At 44.7% G+C, this 14875-nt stretch overlaps 1 protein-coding gene across 2 annotated transcripts; it reads left to right on the plus strand.

The window, feature by feature from the left end:
* The first annotated feature begins 874 nt into the window (after nt 1-874).
* Nucleotides 875-12774, plus strand: LOC106565960 (PR domain zinc finger protein 2). Of its 2 annotated transcripts, XM_082959393.1 has the most exons (7): nt 875-1026; nt 1609-1712; nt 1905-2057; nt 2534-2660; nt 6051-6161; nt 6341-10974; nt 11186-12774. In XM_082959393.1, exons 1-7 carry the CDS (start codon nt 912-914, stop codon nt 11201-11203), a joined length of 5262 nt encoding a protein of 1753 aa, XP_082815519.1. In that variant the 5' UTR covers nt 875-911; the 3' UTR covers nt 11204-12774. The 2 variants fall into 2 exon arrangements, with proteins under 2 accessions (XP_082815519.1, XP_082815520.1); XM_082959394.1 differs by lacking the exons at nt 875-1026; nt 1609-1712; nt 1905-2057; nt 2534-2660 and adding an exon at nt 2855-4505.
* Nucleotides 12775-14875: the final 2101 nt, after the last annotated feature.

Raw genomic sequence — 14875 nt, forward strand, 5'->3', positions numbered from 1 at the left:
TCCATTGTAACTGTAAGATTATCATAATTTGAAAGCTTTTAAAAGACCTTATAGCCTACCCTATATTCATCATGAGTGCAGCCTATAGCCTACTGAAGGCATTTTCTTGCACTTGTTGGGTGAGGTAGTCCTTACTTATGGAGATGATCACATCACTGTATTTCAGGCTATGGACAAGTCTACTACAGTGAGTTATTACACTGAATTCATACTACAATCTCAAATATATGCATGCTGGCATGTCTGCACCTTGAAAAAATGTGTCTGGCCTCCATGTAATCTGCTTTGTGTCGGAGTTTGTCAACTACATAAAGGAGTGTGATATTTTGAACCAGTGACAGCCAGGACAGTTTGCCTTGCAATCCCCTCTCCTTTCCTAATACAGTACCTTATGAGTAACAAATACAACCTCTTACAAAAGGAACTTGCTACCTGTGCTTCTCAAGCTTGTTGTAATAAGAACAACTTGATTCCACAAACATGCATGTCTTATATTTCACCTTTGTGTTGTTAATAAAGGGGTAGTTAATCTTAATTCTAGTGGAGTACTGGTAATGATAGCTATCCCCTTCATAATCAGTAGTGACTCTGCCAGAGTCACTATCATGTGGCTATATGTGGCATCGGCAGTCTGCCTCAATGCTATTATCCAACCATAGGATTGACTATTACCCTGAGACCACAATTATACATGTCTCCTGTGCTGCCTCCCCTTTAGATCCAATGTGAGCACAGCCTGCCCAAAGTGCCAGACCCCAGAGTCCATTGTGGAGTCTTACATGAGCAGGTAAAAGAAGCCAATGCATTTATGCTCAGTTTTACAGTGCTCCCGGTGTGAGAGTGTATTTATGTTTTGGTCAGGGTGGTGGTCTGCTTTAGATATGAAATTGGGTGTTATATTCTAGGTGACCATGGCAGTTCCTGGAGGGACAAAGGAAATGCTCGCTGACATACCGCGCCATGTGTGGAAGGGCTTTCCCGATAGCATGAGACTAAGCCCCTCTGTTGTTGATCCAAGTCGCATTGGTGAGTTGAAAATGAGCTGCTTTGGGTTTGTTCTAACATCACATCACTTTTCAGTTTTGTAGATAAGTAATGAATGATCATTTGTTGGTGGTAAAATTACACTAGCAGTGCACCTTACGATATGCAGTGAGTGGCTATGTGGTTTCTGACTGTGGCGTTCACTGGTGTGGTATGAGTGTAGCTCATATAAGTGTAGCTCCTGAAACTTAGGACCATACAGTAATGACCAGTGATCACAAGGGAGAGGAAGAACTACATCTGGCAGTGGAAGCAGAGTACATTATGAAGGCTTTCAACTCAAGAAAAAGAATAATCTCCAGCCTGTTCTGGCATGCCTCAGAGAATCGGCACACCTTAACACATTTTTAGAGTCTGAAAGCTTTTCTATATTGCATGGTTAATTGTGGATTTTGTAGTGCATGTCCAATTCTGTCCAACTTTTAAAAAATCTGCATTTGTAAGATGAATTTGATTTGGGATCGCTATCCCCCAATGGCAGGGAGTTACCTAGGCAACATTTAGTAGGCAGTGGGGTTTTTGGTTTGAGATTGCTGACGGATTTTCCTCCACTCCTTTCCCCAGGTGTCTGGGCCTCGAGGCTGATCCCGAAAGGCAAGAGGTTCGGCCCGTTTGTAGGAGAGAAGAAAAAGAGGTCCCAGGTGTCCAGCAATGTTTACATGTGGGAGGTGAGCAGCAGAGGATAGAGCGATAGCCTCAAAGATCTACAGTACCTTCACAGACATCTAGGTTGTAAATGTTGTAAGCGTAAATGTTGTAAGCATCACAGGCACAGCACACCCTCCATATTATATGTGCTGTTATCCATTTTCATAACATTTTAAAGATTATCATCCAGATAACCAATCTGTCCTCTGTAGGTGTATTTTCCAGCCAGGGGCTGGATGTGTGTGGATGCTACAGACCCCATGAAGGGGAACTGGCTACGGTATGTAAACTGGGCACACTCCACTCAAGAACAGAACCTTTTCCCAATGGAGATCAACCGAGCCATTTACTACAAAGTGTTACGGGTAATTCAGACATGAAGTCTCACTGGTAAAATGTTATTCTCTAAACATTTGAGCACTAAAGCAGAGTGATGGTTTGCTATTTAGGCATGTGAATTTAAGAGTACTGGCTATTTAGCGTTCAATCTTCTCGGTGTAACAGTTGGGATAATGGGACAATTTGTATTACAACGCATTTCTCATTCCTGGATTTGGTTTTTGCTATGTTTACCGTCGTGGTAAACTTTTTTAAATAATTCATGCAAAATCCAAATTTGTATTATGCTGTCTCAGCTATACTTGGATATAATAAACCATTTATAAAAGGAATTACGTTTAAAAATGTTGAAATACATAGTTTGCCATCTACAGCTACTGAAATGTCAGGACCTAACATTCCTGTTGGACTTGACAGGCACAACAAGAGCCCAAGTATTTCATCCTGTCTCTCAGCAAACCTGTCTCTGATTTGTTCCCATTCTCCTCTTTCCTTGTAACAGCCAATCGGACCCGGGGAAGAGTTGCTTGTGTGGTACAATGGGGAAGACAACCCTGAGATAACAGCTGCATTAGAGGAAGAAAGAGCCAGCAATCTGAACAAGAAAAATTCACCCAGGGCAAAGCGAGGTAAAGCGTACACCCCTAAATCCTAATTTCTCTCTTAAATTGTGCAGTACATATTTACCAAACCCTTCGATACGATAGCTGGCAGTGGGTGGCAGAAGTCGAAGGAAATTGTCCTTACGCCCATTCGAAGTTGAATTCTTGATAGCATGCTAGCTAGCTAGCTAGCTAGCTTAGCTAACAGTACAGTGAGGTGTAACTAACTAGATTCAGTCATTTTCCTTTCCAAACTTTCTATCTCAAATGTAGTTTTATGTTACTGTTAATTCATAAAGGTTGATTGCAGCTAAATTAGTAGCTATTATGTAACAACACAGACAGCAGGATACTGTCAACATTGGCTTGTCGGATAAATAAGTTAGCTAGCTAACGTAAACGTAAACGTCACGACGAACCAGCCACCGAGTTTTCTAGGATGTGACCTTTCCAGACTAGCAACTTATTTGCGAGCCACGTTATTTGATCCGTTGATCCATTTGCTACTTACCTATTTTTAATAGGTATCCAATTAGCTAGTTATGTTACAGGACTTGCAGGTTAGGGATTTCATGGTCTGATCGGTTTGTTTCACTCTGCTGTCAATTCAGCTCAGGTAGCTAGCTCGCGAGCTAACAGGCTAGGTCAAGCACGGGCGTGCTAGATTGCAAAGTGCTGGCTTTTGTGTTAAGAAAATAACTGATCAAAACAGTTACCATTGTGGTAAAGGGATGGTAGATTACTCGAGGTATGTGTCATACATGTGCTGTAAACCCTTAGCTACATCTAGTTAGCTACCTGGATACGTTTATCAATTTTGTCTGTGCCATCGCCAGGAATATGCCTGCCCTGAAAAGAAACACCCTTTATTTATTTTCGACGTAACAAACACGATTTAGCTGAACGGTATAGGTTTCTTATACTTTGACAAATTTGAAATGTTGTTCATGTTTCCCAGGTAAGTGAACTCCATTTTCATTTGGCATCGGGACTGTAACTACTAGCTAGCTAGTCAGCCAAAGTCAATGCAAAGTTGAGGTAATGTAGTGCTGCAGACTAGGCCCAGGATGCATGTAGTTGCACAAGTTCTGTAGTCCCACCCTTCCTTTCTCAACAATACCACATCTTAACATCGAGTTTCATTTTACATAATAATTACCTGCTAGAATGAAATTCATATTTATTTCTTTTTCTACATGAAATTGACCTAGTGTTTTCCTTTCAATATGAATGACCAGTTGATAATGTTGGTTAACTGTAGGCCTACACCAAACTTGAAAATCATAGACATATCTATGCATTCAACCCCGGTCTGTTTTTAATTTGCACTGATTTATTGACTCCATAGTGATCGGGAGACGCATAGGGCGGTGCACAATTTGGCCCAGCGTCGTCTGTGAGGGGAGGGTTTGGCCGGGGTAAGCCGTCATTGTAAAATAAGAATTTGTTCTTGCCTAGTTAAAGGTTAACTAAATAGTCACGTTCACCCCAATACCCAGGGCTAAAAGAGCTTTTATCCCGGGCCAAAACTGAAACCACACAGATTACGCTAATTTGCGTGCGAGTAGAGCGTCAATTCACATACACTAAGTAGTTTATGCCAATTTAATTGACATGAAAATCCATAATAAACAATTGCATTTATGTTTGCGATGTAGCCCTTGTGAATTATTGTGTTCATTTTGACTCCCATTATGTCCTACGGGAGCCACCGTACCTGCTTCCTGTTATGTTGGCTCATGAACAGGAGAGTTGTATCGTTAGCTAATACACCCTAGCAGTTTTTAAAGAATGTAGCTAGTCTGGTTATTTAGACATAACAGTATTCTCTCTTGAACGGAGTTCCAGTTTCCCAGTCGTACATCAACAAAGGTAGACATAGTTATTGCTTTCAAATATGTATTATTGTCACTGGCAGCTAAACTTAACACTAAATAGACACTTTCTAACTAATTTATACATGTCACCATTCCAGACGTAACAATGCACAAACGGTCATTTGTGCCGTTTTATATGCTCATTGCTTCACGTAGATGCGGGAAAAAATAGACTTGCGTTATAATGTGAAGTGCATTGACGCTCGCGGCCTGTCTGTTTTCTCTCATTCACTACGGTGCATTGTAATTCCAGCGTTTTCACACTCCTACCAAGTGGTCTAGCTGGCCCTGCTCCAGAGCACTGTGGCACCGACTTTGCAGGGCTAGTCAATCAGTGTTCCATTGTCTCCTCATTTGAATATTTTACTCCAGAAAAGTGACAGTTGGTTGGTTTCAGGCAACTCTGTGTGGACACAGGCTTAACTAGCCCACGACCAGTTTTTGCCTGGGACTAAGGATTGCCAGGGGCTAAGAACATTGCCATGTTAAAAGGCCTATTGAGTACTATCATTGAGTTGTGTTAGACAATTCTGAATGTTGAGACTTCTGAGAGAGCCTACTTGTCATTTATCTGCAATCCCTCTTTGACAAATCATGTACATATCTGCATCAAATTTCCAACAAGTGGGAACTATCTATACACCATATAATCTTTCAATGTAAATAAATTCACTTCTGGAGAAAAATTAAATGCTAGCACAATTTCAATGCTTGTTTTCAAGCACACAAACTTGTTTATTTTGCTGACTTGAAACAAATTTGAGGGGCACAGGTGACTGGGCTGCAACATGTGTTTCTGGGGCATGAATCAGGCTTTGTAGGCCAGGCCAGATGACCTTGTTGTCACAGCAACTCCAGTGATGACTGGATGCTAACCCAGTCTCTTGAGGCCGGCTGATATCAACTCAAAATGGTCTCCTGCCTAGGCACATAACCACTACATTGATCAGCCATTCCAAAAATATCCATGTCTCTTCACATGACAGTTTGTTCATTATGTAGCCTAGTGTTTAGTATGACTTGAAAAATTCTGAATGAAGGCATCATAGCTGTGAAAATTCATTTCGGACAGAAGTTGTATTTGACCGTATTGGACATTAGCCTGACTTTTAAACCTGCAGCTGTTTAGCAGAAGGAAAAAAAACATTACGTATGGTAATATCGAAAGACAATTGATGACATAAGCTCATGTGGTACTTGGCCTACATTGTTTAAGATCCTGTTCAGCAGTCATACAGTATATTGCTTTGCTTTCTGTTAGACAAATATAATATTATGAGTTTGTAATTCCATGTAGTTTAAGTGCCAACCAATACACAGCACAGTTGTGAGTTGAGGTGTGAATTAGTACACTTTTCCCACTAGATGTTCACTTATCTGAACATCTCCTTTCTGATAGTGCATTTACTTTTGTAGATGTAGTCCAATGTCAACATTTTAAAGAAACTACATTCCACATCTTACTAGTATTGCTTTGGTGTGAATTTTTTTATTTGCGTTTGGCTAATGTTTGTTGGTTGATGTGTGCTTTCTACCTTAGCCAGAAAACTCTTGGAGAGAGCCAGACAGGCTGGTTTGGGTGGATTCCGTGGGCCCAAACAAACAGGCGGAACCAAACCTATTGTCACAGAGATGTGGGATACAGAGGAAGGTAAGTTGCCCCATTTTATAATGGATATTTGTAATTTGGGAAGTCTGTTCAGGTGTAGCTAGTTAAGTCGTGTTATTTATGTATTTCAACCATTTCGGCTAGGTTTCCTCCTTTAAAATCTCTATTTTTTTACGTTGAAATTAAGTTACTTTTTATATTCTGTTGCTATGCGGTTTTAGGTCCAAATGAGGAGGACGAGAGACCCTCCCCATCTCCAGGGCCTTCACAGGGGACTCGGGAGAGTTCCACCATGGGGAGTAACAGCCTCTCTCAAGCCCAGTTCATCTCAGCAGCAATGAGAGAGAAAGATGAGGGTGATGAGGAAGACCCAAGGGATCTGCAGCAGTGGCCGTCGCTGATAACGCAGAGTGCTCGGTCTGCTACTGAAGCTGAGTCGGAGGATAGGAGTGAGCAGCCTGATCTGCCACTAAGCCATAGCAGCCCAGGTGAGGTGGGGCCTGGGAGCCTTCAGACTGCCTCATCCCTACCAAGGCCTGAACCAGAGGCTGACCCATACCTCGACCTTGACCTTGAAAGTGAACCCCACGGAGAGGAGTCCCATCCCTGCCAGCACTGCGAGCGCCATTTCTCCACCAAACAGGGCTTGGAGCGCCACACACACATCCATGCTACTGCAAACCAGCAAACGCACACGTTCAAATGCCGTTACTGTGGCAAGTCCTTTGGCTCGCAGGTGGGACGTCGGCGACACGAGCGGAGGCATGAGAACGGGCCAAAGAACAAAGGCCAAAGGCCTGGCTCACTGGCTGGGACTGCTACTTTACTCAGTCCTCTGGGGCAGGCTGACTGTTCCAGCCCAGACTGTGCCACTGTCTCTGGCCACTATGTTGTCATGGGATCCCCGGTCCCTGGAGGACTTATGCAGAGCCCTCAGGTTGTGAGGAAGGACCCCGCGGCTGAGAGTGACCAGCCCTTTATCGTGGATGAGAATGGAGAGACAAAGGAGCTTCATCCTTGCAAGTACTGTAATAAGGCTTTTGGCACTCACACTAACATGCGCAGACACCAGCGCAGAATCCACGAGCGCCACTTACTGCCCAAGGGTGTGCGCAGGAAAGGCATGCTGCTGCAGGAGAGCCCGCAACAGCAGCGTCTGCCTGAGCAGTCCCCCAGTGCCAGCCCACCCCCTGTCTATGTGCCCAGTGCAGACACTGAGGATGAGGGGGACCGAGAGGAGTACATGGTCGACATATCCAATAATATCTCTGAGAATCTCAGCCTGTACATCGACGGCAAGATCCTGTCCACTAGTTCAGTCAGCGGCTGTGAGGTGATTGAAGTGGACTCCAGTTCTGCAGCACTGTTTGGTCTCGATGCAGTGGTCATCAGCCCCAATCAGATCAGTCAGGCTTTCAAAGTGGACACCAGGACCTGTGCTGTGAAGCAGGTCTCCAACCTCGGCCAGCCCACGACGAAAAGGAGAACGTCGACACCCCCGCTCATGCCCAGTCTTAAAATGGAGTCTGAAAATGGGTCCTCCTCTTCCTCCTCCACGTCTTCCTCATCTGCCTTGTTGGTGGAAAGTCTCTTCCCTCAGTCCTCAGACTCATTAGCATTTCAAAAGGAGAAAACGATCTATCTGTCTCCTAAGCTCAAACAGCTCCTTCAGACTCAGACAGACAGTCAGAAACCCACCATCGCCCTGATAGCAGACAGCCACAGATTAGCTCCCCCCCTCTCCGTTGCGTCCCTGCCTGCAGCCTCAGGCAGGTTTAAGAGAAGAACGGCTTCCCCTCCCTCATCTCCACAGCTCAGCCCTGCGCTGAAAGCAGATGGCTGTAAGAGCGAGGCAGGGGTCTCGTCGTACACCCTCAAGGTGCCAAAGCTGGAGAGCCTGGGCATGTCCTCTGCCTGGAGTCTGTCCAGCAAGGAGGAGAGGGACACACTGAGTCCCAGCGGGAAGGACGGGTGCAGCTGGTCTGCCTCTCGGAGCGGAGGGAACTCATGTAATCAGCAGCCCTTGGACCTTTCCAGCGGCATCAGTAAATGGAGTGACGGCTTCAACAAGACGCCCAGGGAGGAAGTGCTAGATTTAAGCATGAGTCGGAAGAGTACAGCGGAGCCAGAGTCCAAGGGAAGTCCAGCTCCGACACAGCCCCACATCAAGAAGAAGAAGCCCAATACCAGTATGCTAGAGAAGGTGTTGATGAATGAGTACGCTGGCTTAAACCCAGCAGGAGAGGAGGGCTCTTGTGCCCTGGGAAGCCCAGATTCTCAGTATACTGCAAGCAGTGGTACAGGCACAGCTTCTCACAGCCCCTCTTCCAATATGCCCTTTGAATCAGCTGATCCCTCTCCCCCCTCTCTAACCCCTGTCACTATGAACCCCTCCTCCCCCTGCGTCTCCAGCCTGACCTCTCCAACGCCACCTCCCCCTGTCCTACCCTCTATGCCCTCACCAGACTGCCCCACTTCCAGCTCTCTCCCTGTCCTCTCCCCTAAAATGTCCCCCAGATCCATTGACCATTGTGAGGACAAGCCAGTTTGTGTATCTAACTCTACTACAGCAGAGACAATATTAGCTGCAGTAAGTAACAGTTATGGAGATGAGAAACATGTCACTAAACCAGTAGACCACAATACAGATCCTGTTATCGGGAAAGCTTTATCAAACCCCTCAACAGAGTCCCCCTCAGTATCTGATGCTGTCCCTGTGAGTCTGTCTTCAGCACAATCTAAACCTGCTAGGAGTGGGAACCACAGTTTCTTAGATATCCAAATTAACCCAGACCTGGAACCGATTATTACTGATGGACAGGGGAAATCCCAATGCTCTGAACTCCCTGTTTTATCACCCGTAACAGAATCCCCCCTCACTGCCTCATCGACCTCTCCTGTTGGAATATCAGATGGCCCAGCGTCGTCAGTGGTCTCCCCAGCATCACTCTCTAGCACTGTGATTAAAGAGGAGGCCCAGCACATGGATCAGCTGGCTGATTTAGGCCTTCCTCCTGGTGCCACAGGGTCTTCACCTCAATCTGCTGCTGCTGCTGAAAAGCCCTCTGAGGTGGTGGTGGTGGTGGTGGAGGAGGGGGGATTGGAGCCAGACCCATTCAGTAAGAGCTTTGTGTGTAACGTGTGTGAGGATCCCTTCCGCTCCATCAAAGAGCTCAGTCGGCACATCGTGGAACACGCCTCTGAGTGGCCCTACAGGTGTGAGTTCTGTGTGCAGCTGTTCGGGAATGCCCCGGCCCTGCTGGAGCATCGCACAGCCCTCCATGGTGTGGGACGCATCTTTGTCTGCTCCTTCTGCTCCAAGGAGTTCGCATTCCTCTGCAACCTCCAGCAGCACCACAAAGACCTGCACCCCAGCCAGCCATGCACACACACAGCGGTGGAGAGTGGCAAGCTGAGGCCACAGAACTACACAGACCCAGCCAGGGCCAAAGAGGAGAGTAACCCCTCAACCACAGGGCCTGAGTCCTCTGCTGAAGCTGCCTCCTCCCAGGAGGTCTATGATGTGAAGAAAGAGGAGCAGCCTGATACTAACGGGAAGCATGAAGAGGCTGGACCAGAGGACCCAACTGAAGAGCTCTACACTACTATAAAGATCATGGCTTCTGAGGGAGGCAAGCCTAAAGGCCCGGACGTACGCCTGGGCATTAATCAACACTACCCCAGTTTCAAGCCACCCCCCTTCCCCTACCACAACCGCACGGCTGCAGACTCAGTGGCCTCGGCCACCAACTTCACTACCCACAACATCCCCCAGACATTCAGCACTGCCATCCGATGCACCAAGTGCGGCAAGAGCTTTGATAACATGCCCGAGCTGCACAAGCACATACTAGCCTGTGCCAACGCCAGTGATAAGAGGCGGTACACTCCCAAGAAGAACCCCATCCCTCTCAGACAGATAGTGAAGCCCCAGAACGGAGCTCTGTCGCCTGCCTCTGCTGCCAACGCAGGGCACAACGCCTTCCGCAGAATGGGCCAACCCAAGAGGCTCAACTTCAACCAAGAACCGCCTGGCAAAACCAAGATGAGTTCCCTCAGTAAGAAGAAGAACCAGCTGGTTCAGAAGGCCATCACTCAGAGGAATAAGACTGCTGCTACTGCTAACAAGGCCCCTAGCCAGGTTAAAGAGGAGGAGCCGCAGGAGGTCCATGTGTGCCCTCACTGCAGTCGGGAGTTCACTTACCCTGCCAGCCTCAGTAAACATATAGCAGTCAGCTGTCCCATGAAGCCTGTCTCTAAAAAGGCCCAAAAGGGAGCAGCAGCAGAAGAGGCAACACCAGCTGTAGATAAAAACATGAGCCTTCGCAGGAGAACCACAGACTCTGAGATCCAGCAGCCAGAGACTGCTGAGTCGGTGCCCAAAACCCTGGGCAAAACACGCGCTCGCACTTCTGGACCCGGCTCTGCGGAGGCTGAGACCCCACTGCCGCCAGGGAAAGGAAAGACGGCTGTCACGCAGGTGCGTACCAAGAGGCCAGCCTCTTTCCCTGCTGCCACAGTTTCTCTCAACCTGAAAAGTAAAAAAGGCAAAGTTCAATCGTTACCCCCCACCCTGTTGCCCTCCGAGACTCCCAGTGACTCTGCACCACTGCCAGCCACCCAGACAAAGCAACGCATGGGCAAGGAAATGCCGCCCAAGAAGGTAGCAGAGGTGAAATTTCCCCTACAGAAGCTGTCTCAGGTGCCGCCTAAGAAAGAAGGGGAACGGTTCTCTCTGAGAGCGAGGGAGCGAGCTGGGGGGCCGGTGACCCGGAGCCTACAGATGGCTAACAGTGTAGCTCCTGGGGAGGTGAAAATAGAGGACCTCTCCAGCCAGGGGCATAAAGAGACCCAGGTAATGTTACTTTCAAATGGTGTTCATGCCAAGTTACTACTCACTTTTAAATAATCCTTTACACAATATTCTGTCTTACAAAAACACTTTCCATACAACGTGGTTCAAGATGTTTATATTAATCAGGTTCTGTGTTGCACTTCAAATTAGAGAAGACATATCACTGTAGTTGATATTTGTTGATATCTTGATGCGTTGTCTCGTCTTCCAGGAGCCCTTGCTGAAATGAGCCAGGTTGAGCCATGTCGATCTGAGGAGAAAGAAGTCCGTGGCTAGGAGGGTGTCACTGTGCTGTCTCACCTCTGAGGAGATCCTCTAGCCTTCCCAAGGTTCTGACAGACAGGAGGAGGTGGGCTGGCTCAGTTACAGGACATCATGGACTCTGCTCTCTACACATCACATGCTGTGTTGGCTGAACAGGAGGGATGCCTTTCTCTCCATCACTCACTGTGAAATGAGCCTGAGACTTTTAAACACAAAAAAGAAACAATTAACAGACTGTAAATTAATATATACAGTCTGTCATATATTTTAAGTCATAACTTGACCCATAACATTGACATTGGGGTTCCGTTACGGTTAAAAGCTGATATATTGCAAATGGCAATCATTTATATTAGTTCACAAAACTGGTCTGGTGTTTCTTTCGCTGTGTTTTTGGTTTACTTGTTTGGTTGTTGAGATGTTGGAGGATTCAACAGTCTCTTAATGCATGTGCTGATTATCCAGTAGAACTAGACAGAACTCTGTCCCTCGCCTGTGTCCCATGTTAAGTCTTGCGCCTACTTTAATTAATACAAATCATTTGCAAATGAATATGTATATTTGATTTCATGTAATACTCCATTGAGAATACATTGTAGAATATCTCTTATATGCATTTATTTTTAATTTTTTGTTTGTTTGGGAAGCTATGATTAAACAGCTGTTTTCAACTGTAGAAGTGGGCTGTCTGAAAGGCTGGCTGAAAGAGTGTGTGTGCAAATGTGGTGTATGGGCAGGCATGTGCTGTATGCATGGCCTGACAACAGTTGACCCCTTCGTCTCAAAGTTGAGATGTGTGTCGTCTCTGGTATGTTTTTGTCTTCATGTTGCTTATCAGAGCAGTACCAGCAGGGAAACCTGCCACAGCTAGAACAATGCTGCCTAGCACCGTTACTTCCCACAGAAGGGATAGGGAAGATGAGATTTGATCTTCATGTTGAAAATGTGAGTGGCTAAGGAACACTGCCGCTTATCCAGTTTATTGACATTGTGGATTTCAGAGGCTCACATGTTGATGTATTATACATAGTTATAAGTAGCCCCCTCTTGTCTGAAAGCACTTCAAGAAGAAAATCTGCCAAACTGTTTTGATTAGATCAGTATGAATCCTTAAAGGACCAGTGCAGGCAAACATGATTTTCTGTATTTTCTAGATATTTCCTCGCTGGGGTTGGAATACTACTGTGAAATTGTGAAAATTATGACGCTCTTTTAATGTAAGAGCAGTTTGAAAATACTCACCCAGACCACTCCCAGACAGTCCTAGCAAAATTCTTGAGAAATTGCTCTTTTCAATTTTTATTGAAATCAATCATAGTAAGGTACTTAATTGTTTTCCTGAAATTATTTCATATTGAGGTAAAAACGACTGCATTTGGACCTTTCAGTTATTTGGTTTTAAATGTGAAGAATGGGATTTAGACATTTCTATTGCACATGACAAACTGAGTTGCCTCAGAAAAATAATTGAAATGTAGTCATTGGAATATTTCCCCTGTAACATTTCCCTGATTAAAGACTCCCTATAGATTTGCATTTTTGTTTTGTTTTCGAAACGGTCCCGAGACTTGATTTCATCTTTATGATGTAATCAAGTGAATTCATCTGAAATATCTAGCAGCAATGATTGTATGGAGGATTGTCAAAGAAGTTCAAAGGTGATGGGGTTCGGAAGTATTTTCCAGAGCGACTTACAGTAGTGAATGAATACATTTCATACTATTTTTTTTTCTTTTTCTCCGTACTGGCTCCCTGTGGGAATCGAACCCACAATGTTAATTTCTGTACCTAAAGTTGTGTGGTTGGAGAGGTAGCATATCTATACTGAACAAAAATATAAACACAACATGTAAAGTGTTTGTCACATTTTTCATAAGCTATAATAAAAGATCCCAGAAATGTTCTATGTGCACAAAAAGCTTATCTCAAATTTGGTGCACAAATTTGTTTACATCCCTGTTAGTGAGTATTTCTCCTTTTCCAAGATAGCCTGTCAAGCATTCCACAGGAATGCTGGCCCATGTTGACTCCAATGCTTCCCACAGTTGTGTCAAGTTAGCTGGATGACCTTGAGTGGTGGACCATTCTTGATACACAAGGGAAACTGTTGAGCATGAAAAACCCAGCAGCGTTGTAGTTCTTGACAATCAAACTGATATGCCTGGCACCTACTACCATACCCTGTTCAAAGGCACTTACATCTTTTGTGTTGCCCATTCACCCTCTGAATGACACGCATACAATATCCATTTCTCAACTGTCGAGGCTAAACAATCCTTCTTTAACCTGTCTCCTCTTCATCTATACTGATTGAAGTGGATTTAACAAGTAAAATCAATAAGGGATTATAGCTTTCACCTGGATTCACCTGGTCAGTATATGCCATGGAAAGAGCAGGTGTACCTAATGTTTTGAACACTCAGTGTATGTTTGAGGACTAATGAACAAAGAAGAATATACCTGTTGACCTCATTATGTAAAACATATTGTTAATTTACATATTAAATTATTTTTCAATTTGGCGTCTGTGTACGCCGCCATGTATGATTTCATGTTTTTGGTTAGGTCCTTTTTAGTTGTGATTCCATTGCAGAGTCATCGTACTGTACATTCAGGTATCTGTTTTGACAAGATGAGCTCATCTTGATCACCTGGTCCCATTTTTTTTTTTTTTTTAAGTCATCTATATGGATTTTGGCTATCGGATAGAATTAAATGCATAGAAAGAAAATCTATACAACAGGAGTCCACATTAAAGTAAATTATTTGTCAGTTCTATTCATTCTATTTCTATGCTTTTAATCCTTTCCGATAGGAGAAATCCAGATAATTTATTAAAAACTGGGCCATGGTGGTGAGCATTGAGTCCTATTTGGGATGCACAGAGATTTGTCCATCAGTCACTATGTACAGTATGATTGCAATGTAGTTGATTTCATACACTGATACTGATTATGTATAGGTTAGACTACAGAATGACAAGCGCATTGATGACAATGTACTTGAGTATGATGGAGAGAGGTCATCCCAAGGGGAATGTGTCTTCAGAACGTGACTGACTGAATGTCTTTCATCTGACCTGAAAACATTACCTGCAATATGACAGACAGGGGCTCCAATCCTGTATCCTGCATTGTCTTCTCGACATGCCAAAGAATAGATATTAATTTGTTATTTAAAAAACAAAAGTCTGAAGCATGATCAGCCCCCCATAGATGAATTATCTTGCTGTGATGCTGCAGCTCTAGTCAATCATCATTATTTATTTCTTCCTGTAGAACCAGAATACTACGTGAGGAATAGCTGCTGGAATCCGGCTGTGCTCAGGATGCCAAATGCTCCGTTTGTTTATTCATTTCCTAGTCTACACTTGACAGAGTACATACAGAAATGTGATATTCTGGGTAGTCGATGAAGCTAGCCTATATTGGCATTGGCAAGTTTCTGCCAAACTGAAAGACTCTCTTCTTTTAGAAAGTTGAGACAGATACTATAATCAAGGCTTATTAAAGTTATTTTACTTTTCCCTAAGTATACACTGAGTGTACAACCCCCCCATTTCCCCTCAATTCATTTGCATGGACTCTACAGGGTGTTGAATGCGTTCCACAGGGATGCTGGCCCATGTTGACTCCAA

Source organism: Salmo salar, chromosome 12 (assembly GCF_965601325.2).
Source record: "Salmo salar chromosome 12, fSalSal1, whole genome shotgun sequence".
Taxonomy (NCBI): domain Eukaryota; kingdom Metazoa; phylum Chordata; class Actinopteri; order Salmoniformes; family Salmonidae; genus Salmo; species Salmo salar.